The 23,851-nt window shown below is 38.8% G+C and overlaps 1 protein-coding gene across 1 annotated transcript; it reads right to left on the reverse strand.

Moving 5' to 3' along the window:
* Positions 1-22,690: 22,690 nt before the first annotated feature.
* LOC140203728 (uncharacterized protein C21orf140 homolog) lies at positions 22,691-23,512 on the reverse strand. Its single transcript, XM_072269762.1, has one exon. The coding sequence runs from the start codon at positions 23,510-23,512 to the stop codon at positions 22,691-22,693; it is 822 nt and encodes a 273-aa protein (XP_072125863.1).
* Positions 23,513-23,851: the final 339 nt, after the last annotated feature.

Below are 23,851 nucleotides of genomic sequence, written 5' to 3' on the forward strand. Positions count from 1 at the left end.
GGATGCTTCCTGGATTAGAGGTCATGTGTATAACAAGCTGGACAAACTTGGGTTGTCTCTGGAATGGCAGAGGCTGAGGGGAGAACTGATAAAGGTTTATAAGATCATCAACGGCATAGATAGAGTTGATAGCCAATATCATTTCCCAGGGTTGAAATGTCTAAGATCAGTGGGCATGAATTTAAGGTGAAAGGGGATAAGTTCAAAGAAGATGTGCCGGGCAGGTTTTTTAGGTGGGAGTGGTGGGTGTATAGCATGTTGCTTAGGGTGGTGCTGGAGACAGGCGCAAAGCTCTTACATAGGCACATGAATGTTTCTATATTTCAAAGTAAATTTATTATCAAAGTCCATATGTGTCACAATCTACTACCCTGAGATTTGTTTTCCTGCAGGCTTTAACAGTAGAATGAAGCATACAATAGAATCAGTGAAAAACCAGATACAAACAACCAATGTGCAAAAGAAGACAAAAAAAATCAAATAATAAGTAAATACTGATAATAGTACGGTGCAGGAAATGGACATTCGGTAAGCAGAAAGAGTTTGTTAAGTGAGCATTTTATTACTAATTTAATAAGATTGGCCTGTTCCTATGCTGTACTGCTGTACTCGATAGACCCAATGAATTAAGCTTTAAAATACCCTATTTGTATCCCAGCCAGGTTGAACATTTTTGATTAATACATAACAAAACAGAAAAATTTCTAACAAACCATTAGCAGTTGAGCAGTGACAAAACCCACAATTCTTCAGGAGAATTCTAAAGAGATTTACAAGGATGTTTCCTGGATTGGAGGGTGTACCTTACAAGAATGGGTTCAATGTACTTGGCCTTTTCTCCTTGGAGCGACAGAGGATGAGGGGTGACCTGACAGATGTATAAGATGAAGAAGGGCGTTGATCGTGTGGATAGCAAGAGGCTATTTCCCAGGGCTGAAATGGCTAACACAAGGGTGCATATTTTTAAGGTGCTTGGAAATACTTCGGTACGAAGGGATGTCAGGGGTAAGATTTTAATAAACAGAGTGGTGGTTGTGTGGAACGCACTGCCAGCGGAGGTGGTGGAAGCAGAATCAGAATCAGAATCAGGTTTATTATCATCGGCATGTGACATGAAATTTGTTAACTTAGCAGCAGCAGTTCAATGCAATACATAATATAGAAGAAACAAAACAAAATATTATAATAATAATAAATAAATCAATTACAATATACATATATTGAATAGATTAAAAATCGTGCAAAAAACAGAAATAATATATATTTAAAAAGTGAGGTAGTGTTCACGGGTCCAATGTCCATTTAGGAATCAGATGGCAGAGGGGAAGAAGCTGTTCCTGAATCGCTGAGTGTGTGCCTTCAGGCTTCTATACCTCCTAACTGATGGGAACAGTGAGAAAAGGGCATGCCCTGGGTGCTGGAGGTCCTTAATAATGGATGCTGCCTTTCTGAGACACCGCTCCTTGAAGATGTCCTGGGTACTTTGTAGGCTAGTACCCAAGATGGAGCCGACTAAATTTTCAACCCTCTGCAGCTTCTTTCAGTCTGTGCAGTAGATCCCCATTCCAGACAGTGATGCAGCCTGTCAGAATGCTCTCCATGGTACATCTATAGAAGATTTCGAATGTATTTATTGACATGCCAAATCTCTTCAAACTCCAAATAAAGTATAGCCGCTGTCTTGCCTTCTTTATGACTGCATCAATATGTTGGGACCAGGTTAGATCCTTAGAGGTCTTGACACCCAGGAACTTGAAACTGCTCACTCTCTCCACTTCTGATCCCTCTATGAGAATTGGTATGTGTTCCTTCACCTTGCCCTTCTGGAACCAGTGGGCTAAGCACACACCCCTGAGGTGCACCAGTGTTGATTGTCAGTGAGGAGGAGATACAATAGGGTCTTTTAAGAGCCTCTTAGATAGGTACATGGAGCTTAGAAAAATAGAGGACTATGCACTAGGGAAATTCTAAGCAGAGTCGGTTGCATGGTCAGCACAACATTGTGGGCCGAAGGGCCTGTAATGTGCTGTAAATTCCTATGTTCTATGTTCGATGTTCTATGTATCTCTAGCTCCAGACAGGTTACAATGTTAAATGATACAAGATCCATCAATAGCAATAGTGAATGTCAGAAAAGGTTTTAAAATCGTGGTTTGGAATTTGGGCCAATGAGGGAGATAATTACACTTGGAAAACCATTTGTGGAAAACTGGTATCCCAGGACGGCTTGTGAACGGTAAGTAAATATTAATTATGACACATTCAACTAGGACCTATTAAAGATGTCCAAGTTAACATTTACTTATCAATCAACAGGTAAAACATATTATTCTTGTACTATTTGCGGGAACCTATCCGTGCAAATTTCAAAGGTAATTTATAGAACTGTTTGGACAGAGGATGTCAAGAAACACCATGAATGATCTTATTTTCAGTTTACTAGTGCCATGGTGATGCAGTCATTAGTGTTGTCGATAGACACCTCCGGGGAATCGTGTTCTCCTTTGGCTACTACCTGTGTGGCGTTTTAATGTTCTCCCTGTGACCTCATAGGTTTCCCCTGTGTTACTCTGGTTTCCTCCTGCATTCACTGTGCTGCCAGGTAAATTGTTCACAGAGCAGGTAGATGGCAGAAGAATCATGGGAGATTTGGGGGAATGGGACAGATGGGCCTGTGAGAGATAGTATAGATTTGATGGGCTGAAGGGTTTCCTTCTATATTGTAAAAGAATGTGGCAAATAAAAAATCTACATCATTAGAGATGTCAATATGACTGGAAATGAAATTTCTTCTGCACAGTTTAATATATTAGCACATATTACATCTAACAGCTGCTGGGTGAGCCAAGTTCTGTAATTAGTATTCTACCAAATGAAACACTAATATATCCACTGAAGAAACATTTTCTCAAATAACATATGCGTATCAAATCTTTTGAAGCTATTCCAAACTGGTTAGGCTGCTGTTGTTAAAATCCATGTGTTACATCATCTCTGTACTGGTATAATGACTGATTTATTGGTTCAGTCTTCATTGTTATTTTAAGGTTGTGACAGAAGCTTGGAGCAGGAGGCAATATTAAAAAAACAATGGGCATTTTATCAAAGATAAATCAGAAAACACCCTTGGATATACTATGCAGCTTAATCAAAAATATTATCTTATTGTTACAACTTGTTAACAGCTCTGTTCAGCTTTGGTTACTCCCTCTTTTGCATAATAGCTACTGATTCATCCTCTTCCTGAAATTTGTCACTAGCTAAAATCAGTAGAATTGAATTGATTCCCATGCTGAAGATGGGGCTCGTGTGCTTAATGGAAGCAGCTGGTCTGAATGTTTACAGGATTTTTGTAAAGCTGTGTCTCTCCATGTGGTTACGTAGCCATTCCTAAAGTAGAGCTTTAACCTGTTGCACTCTGAGCCCCACCAACCCAGGAGAGAATTAGATGGGCACTTGAGGAAAAATAAATTGCAGGACGGAGAGATGACATGGGGTGTAGAACTGATGGGATTGTTCTCCTAGAATCAAACACAGACTGAACAAAAAAAATCTCCTTCTGTAAAATAAGTTGTGTGATTCAGCGATTCTACTTACCACTATTTGCAGCTAATTTCGCATTTAATCATGCGACAGCAACTCGATGCAGAAAAGCATGCAGATATGCTCAAGAGGTTCAGTTGTTACTCAGACCAAACATCACAATGGTGAAGAAATATGAGCTAAGTGACTTTGACCATGGAATGATTGCTGGTGCCAGACAGGGTGGTTTGAGCCTTTCAGAAACCGTTGATCTCCTGGGGTTTTCATGCAGAACAATCTCTAAGGTTTACAGTGAATGGTGCCAAAAACAAAGGCATCTAGTGACTGGCAGGTTAGCTGAGAATGGCCAGCAAATAACCACGTGTTCAAAAAGTGTTTAGAAGAACACACAGCGTGTCAGACGTTGAAGTAGATGGGTTATATCGGCAGAAGACCACAAACATATGTACAGTACATTCAGCGACCCTTTTATTAGGTACAGGAGTTGGCCTCTGAGTGTTTACTTAATAACAGTTTCTAGGAGACTGTGCCTGTCTGTAAATGAAGTAGCAGCAGTTTTTGTGCTGCTCCCAGTTTTGTTCCTTTCCCCCTAGTTTAAACTTCGAATTCAAAATTTTTATTTGCTGGTTCTTGAAGGGGAACAATATGTCTATGTCTACGAGGACTGGGAAGAACTTGTCTGAACCTAGTGATAAAGGTAGTGGGAAAGGAAAGATACAAAAGGAAAGATCTGATGAAATGCCAGCATGGGCTGAAGATACGGTCCAGACAGTGAATTCAATTAAAGATCAGAGTGGGTCAATTAAAGACCAACTGGAAAAGAATAGTAATGAAATGAAGTCATTTCTGGGAAAACCTAAAGACCTGGAAACTCAGGTTATTACACACGAAGAGGAATTGAAGATAACTAAGCAAAAATTGTTTGAAACTACAACTCATTTGGAAAGATATCAAAATAAGATTATAGACCTGGAAACTAGGTCTTGCCGAAGGAATATACGAATTGTTGGGCTTCAAGAAGGAGCTGAAGATGGAGATTTAACTGCTTACTTTGGTAAGCTTTTTCTTACCTTATTTCCTACCATATTATCACTGCCACCTACTATAGAAAGAGCGCACAGAGATTTTACTTCGAAATCTAAAGATTCAAATAAACCAAGGTCTATTTTGGTTTGTTTTCATCACTTTAAAATTAAAGATCAAATAATGCGACAGGCAAGAAAACAGAGAGTTTTTAGATTTAAGGAACCTGAGCTCTGTTTTTATGAGGATTATCTGAAGGAGGTAATGGAGCAAAGATCGAAGTTTGCTCTGGTAATGAAACAGGCATATGATAAGAAACTGTCCCCTTCCTTGCGTTACCCAACAAGAATTAAAGTTTTTCCTCCTAATTCTCCTCCTCGTACATTTTTTGATCCTAAAGTTGCACTGGTGTTCGTTCGAACTATACCTGCTGCAGCTGCTGAGTGAACTGTCTTGGAAGGCTGCTTGGTTATCTGTATGTTATTGGCATTTTGGAAAGAAGATTTATGATGATTACTTTGACATTTCATTGAGAGGCTATTAGAAGAAGATAAGGGGATTTGTTCATTATTGCATATCATTGTTTTTTTTGGAAAGAAGATTTATGGTTCAAGTACGACTGTTTAAATGGTTATTCGGACATTGGACTGAGAAAAGAAGGTAAAGGGACTTTTTCCTTTAACCTTATATCTGGTATGATGGTTTTTTTTGTTTCTTTCTTAATTAATTAATTAATTGACAGTTTTTCCTACAAATGGGACTATATATTTATCTATATTTAGGGGAGGGTTCAATTACTTATACAATATTACTAGTTGGTATTTTTGAAAATTTAGTTGGGTTAAATATGCTATTAACTTTTTTATTTGCTTTATTATAGCGTCTTATAACCAAATTTAAAGCTTTTTTTAGGGATTTAATGTTAAATTAAAAATTGTGCTGGTTTTTCTTTTTAAGAGATAACATTATTTCAGTTCTTTTTGTTTAAAAAAAGATCAAATATAGACATGGGACAGTTTGTAGATGCTGGAATGTAAACCATTTCCTTTGCTGAGACTTTGTTGCTCCTGTTACGAGGTCAGTGGGTTTCATTTTTTTTTAACTAGGAGGAGGGAGAGAGAATATTTTAAAAATTTTTTAGTACAGACAAAGCAGTCCTTGGCTTTGTATTCTATCATAGGGTACCTGCTTTTTTTCGGGCTATGGAGGGAGCAGGGTGGGGTTAGAGTTAGGTTTTTTCCCATTGGGTGGTTCTGGAGCATGCATGTTTTTTATGTGGTTGTATTCTTCATCGCCACCATTTTTGATCATCCCATATTGATATGTGCTCTGCACATGTGTAAGGTAGAATAAAATTATAGTATGGTATTTAAACAGATTAATGTAATAAGTTGGAATGTACATGGTTGGAATCATCCTATCAAATGAAAAAAGACTTTTAAAATCATTAACCAATTCCAACCTGATATAATTTTTGCCCAAGAGACACATATCAGGGCGGGAGATCAAAATAGATTTTTGGATGGTGGAGGGGTTTGCAATTTCACTCCACTTCTCAGAGTAAAACTAAGGGGGTGTCTATCTTTATTAAATCCAATATATTTACTCAAGAGGACATTGAGTCAGATTCTAATGGTAGATTTTTAATTGTTAAAGGAGTAATCTGTTACAGAAAAGTTGTTTTGGTCAATTTGTACGGTCCTAACTTAGATGATTCTTCTTTCTTTTAAAAGGTATTTGCTTTACTGCCTGATTTAAATGAATACATGTTGATAATGGGTGGAGATTTTAACTGTTGTTTAAATCTTTTGATTGACAAGAGCTCAGCCAATCAGCGACTACCAAATCATTCTGCGGCACTTATTAACTCCTTTTTGACCGATTTTGGATTGATTGAATTATGGAGATATTTACATCCTGATAACAAAGAATATTCTTTTTTTTCACATGTTTATAAAACATATTCGAGGAGCAATTATATTATAATCAATCTTCATTTCTTGCTTAGTGTTAAGAATTGTGAATATGACGCTATTGCTATATCTGATCATGCGCCTCTGAGTTTGTTTTTCAAATTTGATGATGTCATTCTTGCCCGCCCACCATGGCGCATGTCTCAGACATTATTGCAGAACTCTGACTTTGTCAGCTTCATTGAAGCCCAGATAAAAGAATTTTTTCTTTTTAATGATATAGGGGGTATGTCTAATTTAATCATATGGGATACATTTAAAGCATTTTTACATGGTCAGATCATTTCTTATTCAGCTAAGCTTAAAAAAAATTAAAGTAGAATTAGATAAGATTTCAAAACAAATTATAGATAATATTTACACAATTTCCCCTAATATTGATTTATTCAATCGAAGGGTGGAACTTCAATCACAATATAATCTATTATTAACTCATCCTATTGAAGGCTATTCACTTAAGCTAAAGAGCCAATTTTATGTTTGGAGATAAAAATAACAAATTGCTTGCATCTCGATTAAAAACGGCCAGAGCCAAAGGCAAATTTTGAAAATCCGTAGAAAAGATGGTACCCTGGCTTGGGAATATGAAGAAGTTAATAAGATTTTTCAAGATTTTTATACTGAACTTTATAAATCTCAATGTCCAGTAGATTCTTCTAAAATGAATGCTTTCTTACGAAAGATTATTTTTCCTCAAATTTCTGTTGAGGATCAAAAAACTCGATGCACAAATTACTGAAGTCGAAATTCATAAAGCTATTTTTTCAATGCAATCTGGTAAAGCCCCTGGACTTAATGGCTATACTGTAGAATTTTATAAAAAATTTGGAAAATTTGCTTTCTCCGTATATGTTGGAAAAGTTTAAGGATTCTTTTGTGAAAGGTGATTTATCCTCTACTTTTTATGAGTCTTCTATTTCTTCAATTCTTAAAAAGGATCCTACTGATTGTGCCTCATATAGACCTATTTCATTATTGAATGTCGATGCTAAGATTCTGTCAAAGGTAATGGCCAATTGGTTGGAGAATATTTTGGGTAAAATTATTTTTAAAAATCAAACAGGCTTTATAAAGGGCTGTTATTCTTTTTCAAATGTTCGGAGATTATTTAACATTATATATTCATACTCTTTTGAAACTCCTCCATGTGTCGTCTCTTTGGATGCTGAAAAAGCGTTCGATCCAGTCGAATAGAAATATTTATTTAATGTTTTAGAGAAATTTTGATTTGGTGTTAATTTTAATAATTGGATTAGAATGATACATAAAACCCCTGTCGCTACTGTTATTACTAATAACTGTAGATCCCCTTTTTTTCAGCTTTCATGGGGGACAAGACAAGGTTGTCCATTAAGTCCTTTGTTATTTAATTTAATACTAGAACCCCTTGCCATTGCTCTTTGTGAAGCTAAAGATATTTATGGGGTTTTTGTGAATGAGACCATTCATAAGATTTCTCTTTTCACTGATGATTTATTGGTTTATATATCCAATCCCGAGGAATCTATTCCTGCCTTGCTAAAATTATTTAATGAATTTGGAGATCTTCAGGATATAAAATAAATTTTAGTAAAAGTGAACTGTTTTCTTTAAATGAATCTGTTTCTATGTATGATAATACTCCTTTCAAAGTCACGGATTCCTTTTGGTTACACTGGGTTGATAAGAACGATCGGCCAATTTGGGTAGATTTGGAATTGAAAGCCATGAAACAGTTTATTTAACCTCATTATTGGGAGCTGCTTTACCTAAACAACTAGCTAAAGTTGCTAATTTAAATTTATACTCTGTGATTAAGCATTCTTTACAAACTTGGCTCCAGTTCCGTAATTTTTTAATCTTAAAAAATTTAAACTTTGTAGTTTAATCTATGGAAATTACTTTTTTAAGCCTTCTTTGAGTGATCCAATTTTTTTACTTGGAAAAATAAAGGTATTAATTCTTTCCTGGATTTATTTTTAGAAGATAGACTGATGTCTTTTGAACAATTAGTTGATAAATATTCTCTTTTTTCTCACCATACGACATAACACACCGAAAAAACATACTCACACTTTTTACAATACCTTCAAGTTAGACATTTCTTACAAAAATACTTAAGTAATTTTCCTTACGTATTGGATGCCGACCTGTTAGATACTAGTATGAGTATGAACCCTTAAATGAACGGTTCCATTGGAAGAATCTATAATTTACTATTACAACGGGATAAGCAGCCTTTATTGAAGATTAAACAAGATTGGGAAAAGGAACTTAATTTGACTTTTATGACAGAAGACTGGACGCAGATTCTGAAGTTGGTTAACTCTTCTTCAATCTGTGCTAGTCATTTACTGATTCAATTTAAAATTGTACATTGTTACTATTTGACGAAGGAGAGATTGTCTAAAATATTTCCTGTTGTTGATGGTTATTGTGATAGATGTAAAACTGAGACAGCTATACTGACATAACACATATGTTTTGGTCCTGTTCTATACTGGAACAGTTATGGAAGTCAGTTTTTTCTACAATTTCTAAAGCACTTAAAATTAATTTACAACCTAACAAATTAACTGTGCTTTTTGGAATAATTCCTCAAAATATCCGCAGTATCTCGTTGTCTGACAAACATGTTATTGCATTTGTTACATTGATAGCTAGGAGGGCCATTTTGTTGAAGTAGAAGGATACATCAGCTCCCATTTTGTCACAATGGTTCTCTCAAGTGATGTTATGTCTTAGTTTGGAGAAAATTAGAAGTTGAACTTTTGAACCTATGTTTGATTTTGAGAAAAGATGGGGCTCATTTGCTCGTTATTATCATTTGAGTTAATTGATAGATTTCCTCCACTATCTAATTGTAAATTTTTGGTATTTTTTTTTTCTTGCTGGCGGTCTGATGTTTATCTTTAGAAGCTTTTTGTGTGAGGCCTGGCTCCGGGGTTGAACACCTAATGGGCTTTTTTCTCACTTTTTCTTGCTTAGTAGGGTTTCTATTTTCTTTTTTTTTTGTGTCACCAAAATTTTTTTTCAATCTTTGAAACAAGTTTTTTTTCTTGAGACATTGTAAGTGTTGCCTACTTCAATGTACTCTTGTTAATTTTGGATAATAATAATAAAAAGATTTGAAAAGAAATAATAACAGTTTCTAATATTTTCTCCATCAACAGATATCAAACCACTGTTTCCCAACCTTTTTTAGCCCAATGTCCCCCGAAAGCACCTTCATATTTGCCAACACCCCTCTTAGGCACAATATACTTTCCAGGTCCTCCGTAGTGTAAAAACATGTTGACCATATGCTAACATGTGAAAAATGATTCTGTTTTAAATTTTTATTTGTCTTTAAACCTAGCTTACACAGTTTCACTTTGCTGTACAACAGCTTCAATATCAATGTGATCTTTGAGCTTGATGGTTTTCTGCGAGAGTTGAAGTATTTGGTTCAAGTTGTGACAGCAAAAGCCTTAGACCCCACATGTAACAATGTCCAAGTGGTTTCTGTTTTTTGTGAGTATGTGGTTCACTGCATTGAAGCCTCTTTCAACAAGGCAGGTGGATGGAAATGCAATGAAGAGCTTTTTGACTCTTTCCAAAGACGAAGAAACTTCATATGACAGTGTAGCCACATACAACAAAAGCCAACATCCTTGAAAGGCATTTTTGCTTCTTCTTCATTCTGAATTTTAATAATTTCTTCTTGAAAGCTCTCTTCCTGTTCTTCCATCTTGCAAAAAATGGGTTAATTATCCAGTCCAGAATTTCAAGATCGTTCAAATCCTTGAATCAATCTAAAAGATCCTGACTGCAGGTGTAAGCAGTACTCTTGGAAATCATCATCTGTGAAAGAGAGTCCCATACTTCACTGCTGGGAAACTGTGAGAACACTCTTCTCCCAATATTTTGCTTATATATTTCCAATTTTCCAATAAAAAGGATACTTCATTTTTTGCCTGGATTAAATAGAAATTCTCACCCTGCAGTTTCATAATCAGAATGTCCATTTTGTCATACAGATTGGCTAGGTAAGCCACATCTGCATGCCAAAGTTCAATTTTGTTTCCCAAGCTCTTGTCAACTTTGAGCAGAAATCCAACCACTGTGTCAAAAAGATCAAAGGAATGTTTTAAGGTGTAGCTTTTTGACAGCCATTGCACTTCATTGTGAAGAAGCAAGCATTCAAACTCTTCATCATTATCTTGGCATAACTGGCAAAATATGCTGCTATTTAATGGATGAACTTTAATTTTGTTGATAGCAGATATTACAAGAGTCATTCTTGAAAAATGTCGCTGGCTGAGGATTACATCTACGAGATGTGATGAATTACACAATGGATGTAAAATAGACTTGGAATTTCTTTTTTCATAAATGCCACTAAACCAGCATGGCGACCTGTCATATATGGTGCTCCATCTGTTGCGCAAGAAATCATGTTCCTAATTGGAATACTTTTATCCTCAGTATACATTTTGAGCTCATTGTAGATTGATTCTCCATTGTCATTTGTTTTTAACATTTTACAAAAGAGAATCTCTTCATAAACTTTTCCATTTTTGATAAACTGTACATTTGCCTTTAGCAATGCCTCATTGTTTTGCACAGTTGACTCATTCAGTTGTATCCCAAATTCTGTTTTTTGTAGCTCTGAGCATAGTTGATACTCATTGTCTTCACTCATTTCATCAATATGACAAGCTATAGAGTTATTACTCAGAGGAATTGATTTAAACATTTTCAAATCACACAGCGACTTTGTGTGATCTATGGACTTGGACCCCAAGATCCCTTTGTTTCTCCACACTAATAAGATTCCTGCCATTAACCTTGTGTTTTGCCTTCATGTTCACCCTTCCAACGTGTATCACTTCACACTTTACCAGACTGATCTCCATCTGCCACTCCTCACTTGGGCTCTATATCCTGTCAATGTCCTGTTGTAACATACAACAACTTTCTGCTCTATCCTCAACTCGCCAGCCTTCATGTCATCTGCAAACTTCCTAACCCACCCTTCTACTTCCTCATCTAAGTCACTTATAGGAATCATTGACAGCAGTAGTCCCAGAACATACCCCTGTTGAATACCGCTAGTTTCAGACCTCCAGGCAGGATACACTCTATCTACTACCCCACCCTCTACCTTCTTAGAATATAAGACCATAGAGCCATAAGATATAGGAGCAGACTTAGGCCATTTGTCCATTGAATCTTCTCCACTATTTCATTTTGGCTGATCAAATTTTCCTCTCAGGCCCAATTTTCTGCCTTCTCCCCATATCCCTTCATGCTCTGAACAATCAAGAATGTATCAACCTTTTCCTTAAATATACATAAAGACTTAGCCTCCACAGCTGCCTGTGGCAAAGAATTTCACAAATTCACCACTTTCTGGCTAAAGAAATTTCTCCTCATCTCCATTCTATAAAGATGCCCTCTATTCTGAGGCTGTGACCACTGATCTTAGTCTCTCCCACCAGAGGAAACATCCTCTCCACATCCACTCTATTAAGGCCTTTCACCATTTGATAGGTTTCAAAGAGGTCTTCCCTCATTCTTCTGAATTCCAGAGAACACAGGCCCAGAACCATCAAACGATCTTCATATGACAAGCTGTTCAATCCTGGAATCATTTTCGTGAGCCTCATTTGAACCTTCTCCAGTTACAGCACATCCTTTCTAAGATAGCAGGCCCAAACCTGCTTACAATACTCAAAGTGGGGCCTCACCAGTGCTTTATAAAGTTTCAACATTACATACTTGCTTTTATATTCTAGTGTAGGTTCAAGTTAGAAAATTCCTGGATTTAAAAGGAAACTGAATCTTTGGAAAAATCATGTTGCAAAAGGAAATCATGGAATGTTTCCATAGCTGCTTGGGCTTGAGAGTGAGGAAGGATATCAGAAAGTCTCGAGTCTTATTGAAAACCACTTGGAAGAACTGCAGAACAAAATTGAACAGTATTTTTCCTCCCTTTCAACACAAATGCATGACTGGGAGAGGGTCCCTTTCTCTGAATCTTTTGCTCAGCCTGAGAGCTTGACTTTGAGAGAAGAGGAAGAACTTTGTGAGCTGCAGTCTGATCGTGCACACAAGATGAGATTTACTGACCTGCCCCTGGACAACTTCTGGGTTTCTGTGAAAGAAAAGTATTTTGCCATTCATAGGAGAGCAGTGAACATTTTGCTGCAGTTTTCAACTTCTTACACACGTGAACAAGCTTTTTCTTGATAACAAGCATCAAGAGCAAGGATGCATTTCAGTTCAGTTGGTTAAATCAGTGTGTACCCAGAATTGCGTATTTGTGCCCAAAAAACAAGCACAGGTTTCACATACTAGGCCTATATTTGAGCCTGATCATGTCACTTAGTAAGAAAATGTTTTTTCAAAGTCCTGTATAAAATTATCTCAGGCTATATTTTTATTCATATTGCTTTGGCTTATGTTTTCAGTAACTTTACTATTCAACATTGTCAATAAATTTTCATGTTGTAACTAGCATTATGGCATTTTTTTTCAAGGAAGTTTGGCTAAAAGTTCATTCTCTGCTCAAAAGAGCATTAACAGTTATTTTTGGATTATTATATCTACAACGTACTGATCACGCTAACATACCATGAGTTGTAAATATAATATTTTTTACGCAGGGGTTCCCTGAGACCTGAAAATTATTTCAAGCGATCCTCCAGGGCAAAAAGGTTGAGCAAGGCTGCTCTGGCCAAAGTGTAAACACAATACCAACGGTCTGACACAGCACAAGGCTGTACTATGCAACACAGATAAGATAGCAGTAACGTTCAGCACTCAAAAAAAATATAGCTCAGGTCCCTGAATCCATGAATGTTGTCAGCAAGAACAAGCCTGCAGCAGTCTGCAGGCAGACATGATCCAGCTTGTCTTCCACCAAGTGAACACTGGAGGGCAGCACTAAGTCAGCACCACACCGCCTCTGGTGTCATCGCTCCTGAGCAGCTACAACTGCAGCGTGAGGCCTAGCCCGGGCTACAACCGAGGGCATGCAGCTCTCCCACTGTCTGTCCCACCAATAAACCAGTGAAACAGACTTGCAACATTCCACATTACCAATGTCAATCAGGGTGCTGCGAGCACAAGAAAAGGCACTCACTGGCTGTTAGACTGCACACCGCCTTTACGTTCTGACTCCAGTGTCTCTCCGTAGCAGGCGGCAACAAGATTAACGGTGTTGCTGAGCAGGGAGATCTTGGGATCCGAGTTCATAGCTCCTTGGAAATGACTACACAGGTCGATAAGGTGATTAAGAAGGCTTACGGAATGCTTGCTTTTATTAGTTGAGGCACTGAGTTCAAATTGCAACTTCATAAAGCTCTGGTTAGACCACATAGTCATAGTCATGGTCATAGTCATAGTCATACTTTATTGATCCCGGAGGAAATTGATTTTCGTTACAGTTGCACCATAAATAATAAATAGTAATAGAAGCATAAATAGTTAAATAGTAATATATAAATTATGCCAGGAAATTATGAAATAAGTCCAGGACCAGCCTATTGGCTCAGGGTGTCTAACCCTCCAAGGGAGGAGTTGTAAAGATTGATGGCCACAGGCAGGAATGACTTCCTATGATGCTCTGTGTTGCATCTCGGTGGAATGAGTCTCTGGCTGAATGTACTCCTCTGCCCAACCAGTACATTATGTAGTGGATGGGAGACATTGTCCAAGATGGCATGCAACTTAGACAGCATCCTCTTTTCAGACACCACCATGAGAGAGTCCAGTTCCATCCCCACAACACCACTGGCCTTACGAATGAGTTTGTTGATTCTGTTGGTGTCTGCTACCCTCAGCCTGCTGCCCCAGCACACAACAGCAAACATGATAGCACTGGCCACCACAGACTCATAGAACATCCTCAGCATTGTCCGGCAGATGCTAAAGGACCTCAGTCTCCTCCGGAAATAGAGATGGCTCTGACCCTTCTTGTAGACAGCCTCAGTGTTCTTAGACCAGTCCAGTTTATTGTCAATTCATATCCCCAGGTATTTGTAATCCTCCACCATGTCCACACTGACCCCCTGGATGGAAACAGGGGTCACCGGTACCTTAGCTCTCCTCAGGTCTACCACCAGCTCCTTAGTCTTTTTCACATTAAGCTGCAGATAATTCTGTTCACACCATGTGACAAAGTTTCCTACTGTAGCCCTGTACTCAGCCTTATCTCCCTTGCTAATGCATCCAACTATGGCAGAGTCATCAGAAAACTTCTGAAGATGACAAGACTCTGAGCAGTAGTTGAAGTCCGAAGTGTAAATGGTGAAGAGTATCTGGAGTATTGCGTAAAGTTCTGGTCATCCCACTATAGGAAGAATGTTGAGGCTTTGCAGAGGGGCAGAAGATGTTTACCAGGATGCTGCCTGTTTTAGATGGCATGTGCTATCATAAGAGGCTGGATAAACTTGGGTTGTTTTCTCTAGAGTGTCAATGGCTGAGGGAAGGTCTGACAGAGGTTTAGAAAGGTTATGAGAGGCATAGAGGGAGTGGACAGAGTATCTGTTTCTTAGGGTTGAAATGTCTAATACCAGAGGGCATGCACTGAAGGTGAGAGGAGGTAGGGTCAAAGGGGATGTGAAAGGTAAGTTTTTTACTCAGAGAGCTGTGCATGCCTGGAATGCACTGCCTGGTATGGTGGTGGAGGCAAATACATTAGAGGCTTTTAAGGATGTTTGGATAGACACATGGATGTGAGGAAGATGGAGGGATATGGACACGGTGTGGGTAGGAGGGATTAGTGTTTGGCTGTTTCTGATTTGCTCTTTAGATGGTTCGGCACCACATTGAGGGCCGAGTGGACAGGCCCTGTACATTACTGCTCTATGTCTATGTTTGTGGACAATTCAAAGACAGGTGCAGGGGCGGGTAGTGGTGAGGAAGCAGGGAGGCTTCAGAAGGACTTAGATTAGGAGAATGGGCAAAGAAGTGGCAGATGGAATACAGTGTCAGGAGCTGTATGGTCATGCACTTGATAGAAGGAATAAAAGTACAGGCTGTTTTCTAAACTGGGAGAAAATTCAAAAATCCAAAAATTTAGAAATATGAGGGGGAGGGGGATCTCAATGAAACCTATTGATTGTTGAAAGGCCTTGATAGTGTGGATGTAAAAAGGATGTTTCTTATAGCAGGGGAGTCGAGGACCAGAGGGCACAAACTTAGAACAGAGGGACTTCCATTTAGAATGGAGATGAGGGGGAATTTCTTTAGCCTGAGGGTGGTGACTCTGTGGAATTCATTGCCATAGGCAGCTGTGGAGGCCTGGTCACTGGGTGTGTCTTAGGCGGAGGTTGATAGATTCTTGATAAATCAGGATGTGAAAGGTTACAAGGCGAAGGCAGGAGATTGAGATTGAGAGGGAAATGGATCAGTTATGATGCAATTGTGGAGCATATCTGATGGGCCAAATGGCCTAATTCTGCTCAATGTTTTATATTCCTAGAACAGGAAGTTAGCAGAGCACTCTTCAATAGACCAGTTGGTGTGAGTCATACACACTAACGAGTCTCAACTCAGTGCTCTGTGGTATTGTCAATGAGGTTACTGTTTTCTTAAGGCGCAGGCTCATGATTTTTATATCCCTAAGCTAGCTCGGAATAAGCTATCCGGGATCGATACTGAAGGTGAAAGCCCGAAGGTTGATCAGAAATCCAGAAATGGGGCTCTGGGATTGCAAGTCCATTGGGAAAGTCAAGGGCACAATGTCTGTGTGTCCAAGTCCACTGGAATCTGGAGGCCAAAGTCAGCCTGTCCCATGGTTGGATGCCCGTCTGTGTGTGTTGGCGGGTGGAGGAGAGGAGGAGGGACGAAAAGGTTTGTTTTGCTGTTGTTGCTTTGCTGCTGTTGTTCTGTTGTTATTATTGTTTGTGTTGTTCTGTGAACATGAAAGGCATGGTTGCGGGCTGTCCCAGCACATCGTGTTGGTTGTTAACGCAAACAACACATTTCACTGTGTGTTTCGATGTACATGTGATGAACAAATGATTCTGAATCTGGATCTAGATATGCAGTTACAAAAATGCCCTGCAGGGTGCACTGTCGCCCTGTTTCTGAAGCATTTAACAGGTTGTCTCTTGGTATAAATCCTTTTATGTATTTCTTTGCAGAATTCATGTACTTTATCCAGATTTTATCCATTTCTCAGATTCTTACTGCCAATAATGTTCAACTAGGCCACCAACAATAGTCCAGCAAGAGAAGGATATTCCATGTGCAAGAGGTACCACCCAGATTGATAATATTTGTACCAGACTCGGACAACATACACAAAATGAATGAATTTGAAAAACAAATCAATTTCAGAGCATGGCATTCAGATATATAAAAAGCTAAGGTATGCATGCCTCACACAAAGGAATATGGCCATTGAAGGTCAATCATCCCAGTCCAGGACAGTGCCCTAGCCCACCCATCTTCAGTTGCTCCACCAGTGACTTTTCGAGATTAAGCTGTGAAGTGAGGGTGCTTGCTGATGGATGTACAATGATCATATCCGTTTGCAATGCTTCCACAAATTCTACTTGGCTTGTTATGTTCTTCCAGTGTTCTGGTTTTTCTTTGCGACTTGGAAGTTCAAAGGTCAAAGTGTATTACTAAAGTACATACAGTATACTTCACCGTATACAACCCTGAGATTCATTTTCATGTAGGCATACTCAATAAATCCAACAACCATAATAGAATCAATGAAAGATCGTACCAACAGGGCGGACAGCTTAGTGTGAAAAAGACAACAAACTGTGCAAATACAAAGAGAAAAAAAAATAATAAGTAAGCAATTAATATCAAGAACAGGAGATGAAGAGTCCATGAAAGTGAGTCTATATGTTGTGGGAGCATTTCATAAATGGGGCAAGTGAAGTTGAGTGAAGTTATCCCCTTTGATTCAAGAGCCTGATGGGTGAGGGGTAGTAACTGTTCCTGAACCTGATGGTGTGAGTCCTGAGGCTCTTGTACCTTCTTCCTGATACTGTGAGAAGAGAGCAAGACCTGAGTGGTGGAGGCCCTGGTGACAGATGCCACTTTCCTGCAATGCTCCATGTAGATGCACTCAATGGTGGGGAGGGCTTTACCTGTGATGGACTGGGCAGTGTTCAGTACGTTTTGTAGGATTTTCTATTCAAGGGTATTGGTGCTTCCATACTACGGTGTGATGCAGCCAGTCAATATACTCTCCACCACACACCTACAGAAGTTAGTCAAAGTTATCTGCAGTCCCTTTTGGCCATATGATTGGCACCCAATCAACCATCCTAAATGGAGTCGGACATCGGCTTAAGCCCCGTCCTGCAGTATTCCCACCAGAAGGTTCACGCACGCTGCCTCTGTCTCCCGGAATCCTCCCAAAGACTGCAGAGCGCTTGAACACCCAAACAATCTCTAAACAGCAAATCACAGGCTCCAGCAGTTCCAGAATCACACTCAAGACAAAAAAAAAATGTAAAAGGCATAAAATAAGTGAAATATGTGGTTTCATGATCTTTCCAGAATATGTCAACCGAAGGAGCGTTGACCTGAGAAAGGACAAAGGTAGCAGGCGTAAACCAGACTGCCACCTGCAGGTTTCCCTTCAAGATGCACATTTTCACAACTTGAACATTATTGCCTGTCCTCTCCCAATGCTAATTCAAAACTCTGAAACACTGTCACCAAAAGCAGGGGAGTAATTTCCACCAAAAAGACAAAAGCACAGTTCTCTAGTCTGTAGCATAGACTAGACAGTGTTAATGGGAAAGAAAACTGAGTTAATATCAAAAGCAGTTCCCTTCCTCTGGGTTTTACAGTTCTGTTGAAGGGTCATTAACCTAAAGCAATAACTCAGTGCATAATGGAAATAATGCCTTGTCATAGCTGACAATCAACACTTTGCATACCTCAAGGATGTGTGCTTAGCCCACTGCTTTACTCATTCTAGACCTGAGGCCAGGCACAGCTCACTTACCAAATATAAATTTGCTGATGATGCAACTATTGGCAGAATTTCAGATGATGATGGGGCGGTGTACAGGAGTGAGACAGATCAGCTGGTTGAGTGGCGTCGAAACAACAACCATGCACTCTGTTTTGCTTTGTTACTCCAAAACATAAAACTAATTCAAAGGAATTAAGGAGCCAGGAATACAGGTCTAACTTCAATTTTACTTTAAGAAAGGCACACATGTTTGACTTGGTGACATAATGATGTATGCTATTTACATATAAGCCATAATGCAATATGTAAACAACAAAGAATTCTTAATCAGACAATATATTTACAATATTAATCAAATGTTACTGAAATATTAAATACACAACATTCCTCCCTGCTTAGCTATAAACTCCAATTCAATACAGAATGCGTCTCCACTTACATACATACACCAAACATGCTGCATACTATATAATACAACTACAATATAGACCATTCACAACATAATGAATTTTCAATTGTCCCATTCAGACTTAAAGATTTAATCACAGTGGAGGATTTGTGGAATTACTTCTTTCCTGACAAGAGAATTGCTCTGCTTGTCTGGTGAGACTTGTGGCTGTGGAACAATCTCAAGTTCTGGAGCCTCCTCCATGGTGGTTGTCGGGAGTTGACTCTGGGACTGCAAGAAGTGGTTCTGACAGCTCTGGACACCTTTCTTCTACTTTTCTCTCTCGATTTATTTGATTCTTTTCAACTTCATGTCTTTCTTTTTCTTGCCTTCCTTTTTCTTCTTCCAGCTGCTTGTGAGTATCTCTGAATTTGATCATTTCTTGGGAAATCAGGTCTCATTTACCCTCTTCCATTTCGATAGCGCTTATGTCATCCTCCTCCTTTTGTTCCTTTTTCCTCTTTCTAAAATGTGCAACGTGAACTTGGGAAGGTGTGTTTAGTTCACTGGAGTATTCTGTTATTAACCCTTATATTACTCCCTTTACGATCTGAACTCTCCTCTTGTTTCCTCATCCGCAACATCATCTGATGAATTCTCTGTTTTCGTATCTCCATTGACTCTTTTTCTTTTGGCCTTCCATTCATGCAGCCAGGCTTTGGTCTTTGCATCTACAATACTTTTACAAGCAGTTTTTTGTCTCACACTTGAAGTTCATGCAATAATCTTAAGGTACGCAGAGTGGTTTCTGGTTCTTTATACTCACAAAAGCCGAATGCTTCCAACTTTCCTGATGTTCCTTGAACTCACTTCTAGCTTAAAACCAAGTCACATTTTGTAAGTAGCTGCCTAGTCAACACATCAGAAGCTTTCTCTTTGATGTTGTCCACAAAAACATCTATGGTCAGACTACTGCTGCCGTCACCTTCATGATTCCTCCGAGCTGCATGGTCATTCCTTGGTCCAATATGCTTTCCAATCAGAGGCACAGAAGTTGGCACCAATACCTGCTTGCCCTTGGTTGGGCAGCAGCTCATGGTGTATAGCATGTAGCATCATCCAGTACCTTTCTTAATTTGCCTTCTGTTACGGGGGATGTGGCATGTAAATAGCAGATGGGTCTCCAATCAAGTTGTAATTGTCTCAGCCAATCACATCCCCACAATGCTGGCCCTCCTGTTTTTACCACAGACAAGCTCAATGTGGCTTGCCGATTGTTGTATTTCACTGCTACGAATGTCATTCCCACAGGAGTTATAGTTTCTCCAGTATAAGTTCTCAGTTGGATATCTGCAGACTTCAGTTCAGTATCTTTGAAATGCCATTTAGACTAACTTTGTGGAATTACTGTGCTTTTTTTAAAACTGGAAACGTCTCGCTGCACTTCAATAGGTAATTAGTTATTGCAGGTTCATCTTCAGGTTAAAAATACCTTGTTGCCACTGAAATCTTTTGTAACTCCAGAACATAAAACTAATTCAAAGGAAATGGGAGTCTAACTTCGTTTTTACTTTAAGTGAGGTATGCATGTTTGACGCAGCAGCAGAATGGCGTGTGCCATTTACGTACTTTTACATATAACCCGCGATGCATTATGCAAACAGCAAAAAATGCTTAATCAAACAATGTACAATATTTACAATATTACCCAAATATTATTGAAATAAGGAGGGGTAACTGTACAGGATTGGAAAAAAACTGGAAATTTGCAACCTCAGCCAGCTCCATCATGGGCACTAGCCTCCCCAGCATCAAAAAGTGATGCCTCAAAAGGCTGCATCCAACATTAAAGACCCCCACCACCCAGGGCATGTCCTCTGCTCGTTGCTGCTATCAAGGAGAAGGTGCAGGAGCCTCTTTCCCTCTGCCATCAGATTTCTGAACAAACAATGAACCCATGAACACTACATCACTATTTCTTTTCCTTTTCTTTTGCTCTCTTTTTGCACTATTTATTTAATTTAATCTTCTATATATTTATTGTTATAATTTATAATGTTCTATTATTATGTATTGCAATGTACTGCTGCCATAAAATAACTTATTTCACAACATATACCAGTGATATTAAACCTGACGCTGGTTCTTTGTTCCTCTCTCCACAGATGCTGCCCGACCCATTGACTGTTTTCTGCATTTTTACCGTAGCTGTATTTCTAAAAACAGAATAGGTAACTTGATGGGAAAGAAATGTATTTGACACTTCCATGATTATTCTAGAAATACCTGAAGCACATTCTATTCTGAAGATACTGTCTGCAAATTGAGCCGAGAATGCCTGATCGGGCCACTAACAAATTCCGCAAATGCATTTGAGAGCCTCTTGGGATTCAGTGTTCACTTCTAAAGTGTGTCTAAGGTGAAACAGTGGAATAGTTTCTGCTGTGACAAACTGATTAACTATTCAAGTCTGGCCAATGGCCCGTGTCAAAGTAGGATGCACCATGTGCACAGAAATGCTGCAGACTTGAAAAGTAAACCATCAAGTTCTCCTTAGCATTGTTTTAAATACACTATGAATCTACTGACAAGGAAGCACATCTAAAGTTGTGCCACACTAATCTGCTTTAAATTTTGATCAGCACTAGATGATCGATTGAAAACGACATGCTATTAATCTCTGATTCATCTCTAAATTAAGACAGTTGATTTGAAAATGAATTAAGAAATTGGGGATACTGGGGGGTGGGGGTTGGTAGAATGGTTTCTAAATTAGCCCAATCAGCATTATTAGCCATCGGAATGAAGCCTCTTCCCCTGGAATAAATCATCGTATTTGAATTTTGGGTAAGTGATAAGTTTCATTTAGAAATGTCACTCAAAGATAATACTGGGATTTGTAATCACTTTAAAATCCAACGATAAACTTTCATCAACGTATTTCAAGTGGCCAAATTGATATTCACATTCTTTATGTTGAAATTGTTTCTGTTCATGTCATCAGGGTCTGAGGAGGAGAAACTTTCTGGAGTAGTCAATTTGTGACACTGTTTTTTGCACCAGAATTAATAGTGAAAAGATGGAAGCATGCTCTGGCAGTCAGGATTTGAGCAAGAGCTATGAGGCATCATTAAAAGTAATTAAACATTTATGTATTTTAATTTAGCCCAGCAACCCACCTATTTAACACTAGCATAATCACAGGACAATTTACAGTGACAAATTAACCTACTAAGTGGTATGTCTTTGGACTGTGAGAGGAAGCCAGAGGACGTGGAGAAAATCTATGTGGTTCAAGGGAAGAACGTACAAACTTCTAACAGATGGTGCCAAATTGAACTCCAAACTCCAAAATGCCCCGAGCTGTGATAGCATCACTTGACCATAGCATCCTAAAGTTTAAGTCACTTAATCATGTGTTTTAGTCATTTTAATTTGTTTCATAGAAAGATTATTTCAAATTCAACAAACTAGTGAGAAAGTGCATAATATTATTTTTCCAATATTTTTGAGGTATAGGAATTTTCCATCACAAATCTGAGGGATGAGATATCAAGAATGAAACATTCATTCCCTAAGCTATGAATTCCATACTGACTTCAAACTGATAGTGTTCCATATTCGTAATTTTCTGACCAAAAAATGAGAACAAACCTACAGATGCCAGATAGATGTTGCTAGCATCATGTGAAAGGTTCTATCCCTGATTGTGATGACTTTCCAACAGTGAGTTAGAGGCATCGGAAATGTCCTGTCTTAATATCAATTCAGTTAGGTGAAACTGATACCTCCAGATATTCCTTTCATACTTTTATTTACAATTGTCAGAGGGGAGGGCCATTACTACTCTTGTTTGTAAAGATATCGATTCTCCCACCTCCTGACTTTGTTAAAGGATGCTTTCCATTTGTAAGGTGTTACCCCCTCAATAGCACTTTCAATCAAAGTCTTTAAGTGAATACACTTGTAGCCTTTCATCTTTGGCAAACCTGTGACAGTAAAATCTTTCCTGTTGCTGATTATAGACCATTTAATTGAAGCCCATGCTGACTCTAAAGGACTGAGATGAGGATAGCTAGCTGGGAGATACAAGAGCTTATGGCCATAGTGTCTTGCAATCTTAGGACAAGAATCCTTAGTCATTTGGATGGCCAGAGGAGATTGCGATGGGGTATTCAGGGTGACTTCTGGTCTCCATGGAGGAGTCACTGCTGGGTCGTCAGAAGAATTTTGACTCTGCACTCCTGGTGCAGGGGCCCAGTGTTTGGAGCTCAACACGACTATGCATTTTCCATAGGACTCCCTGAGCCCCTGACATAAATCTTCAAAGATTTGACCATTGCCACTGATAGTCTTTGGAGATGTCCACAGTTCTTGTGACTGGAAGAAGACCTTGTGTTGCCATGGTACCCAGCCTCTGATTCCCCCAGCATGGATTAATGTCAATCCTCCAGGAGGCCATTTGGCTTTGGTTATACTATAGGAGACATCACCTGTTATCAGGTTTTCAGAAATAAGTGTTTCACCCAAATAAACTGTGTAAAGTCCATCATTCTGAAAATTCCTCAGTGTCTTCAAATATTGCAAACATTGATATCCCCCTGAACTACTGATTTCATTTGAATATATCTTAGACTTTAAGAGTAATTTAGTTAAAATTCTCATATTGTTACATTCAGCATTTGCTCTCCTTAGTCTTTGCGAGCAAAGCTACCATAATATACAAACTGATGGATGTCACTGGACATGACATTACACTGGAGGGATTTTATGACAGCATAATGCATGGGATGACTTCACAACCGATGTGAGTGACCAGACGTGGCATTGCAAACAAACATCTAAAGAACTGCTGTATCATCCAGGGCCTGTGCTGAATGACCTACAGCAACTGCAACTCCTTGATTTTTTTTTCAATTCACTGCCTCTTCTTCAACGAGTTCTGCTAAAACTCCTGACAAGCTGAAGTGTTTTCACATTTTCCGTTCCTTTATTGCTGTGTCC

This window comes from Mobula birostris, chromosome 10, assembly GCF_030028105.1.
Source record: "Mobula birostris isolate sMobBir1 chromosome 10, sMobBir1.hap1, whole genome shotgun sequence".
Taxonomy (NCBI): Eukaryota; Metazoa; Chordata; class Chondrichthyes; order Myliobatiformes; family Myliobatidae; genus Mobula; species Mobula birostris.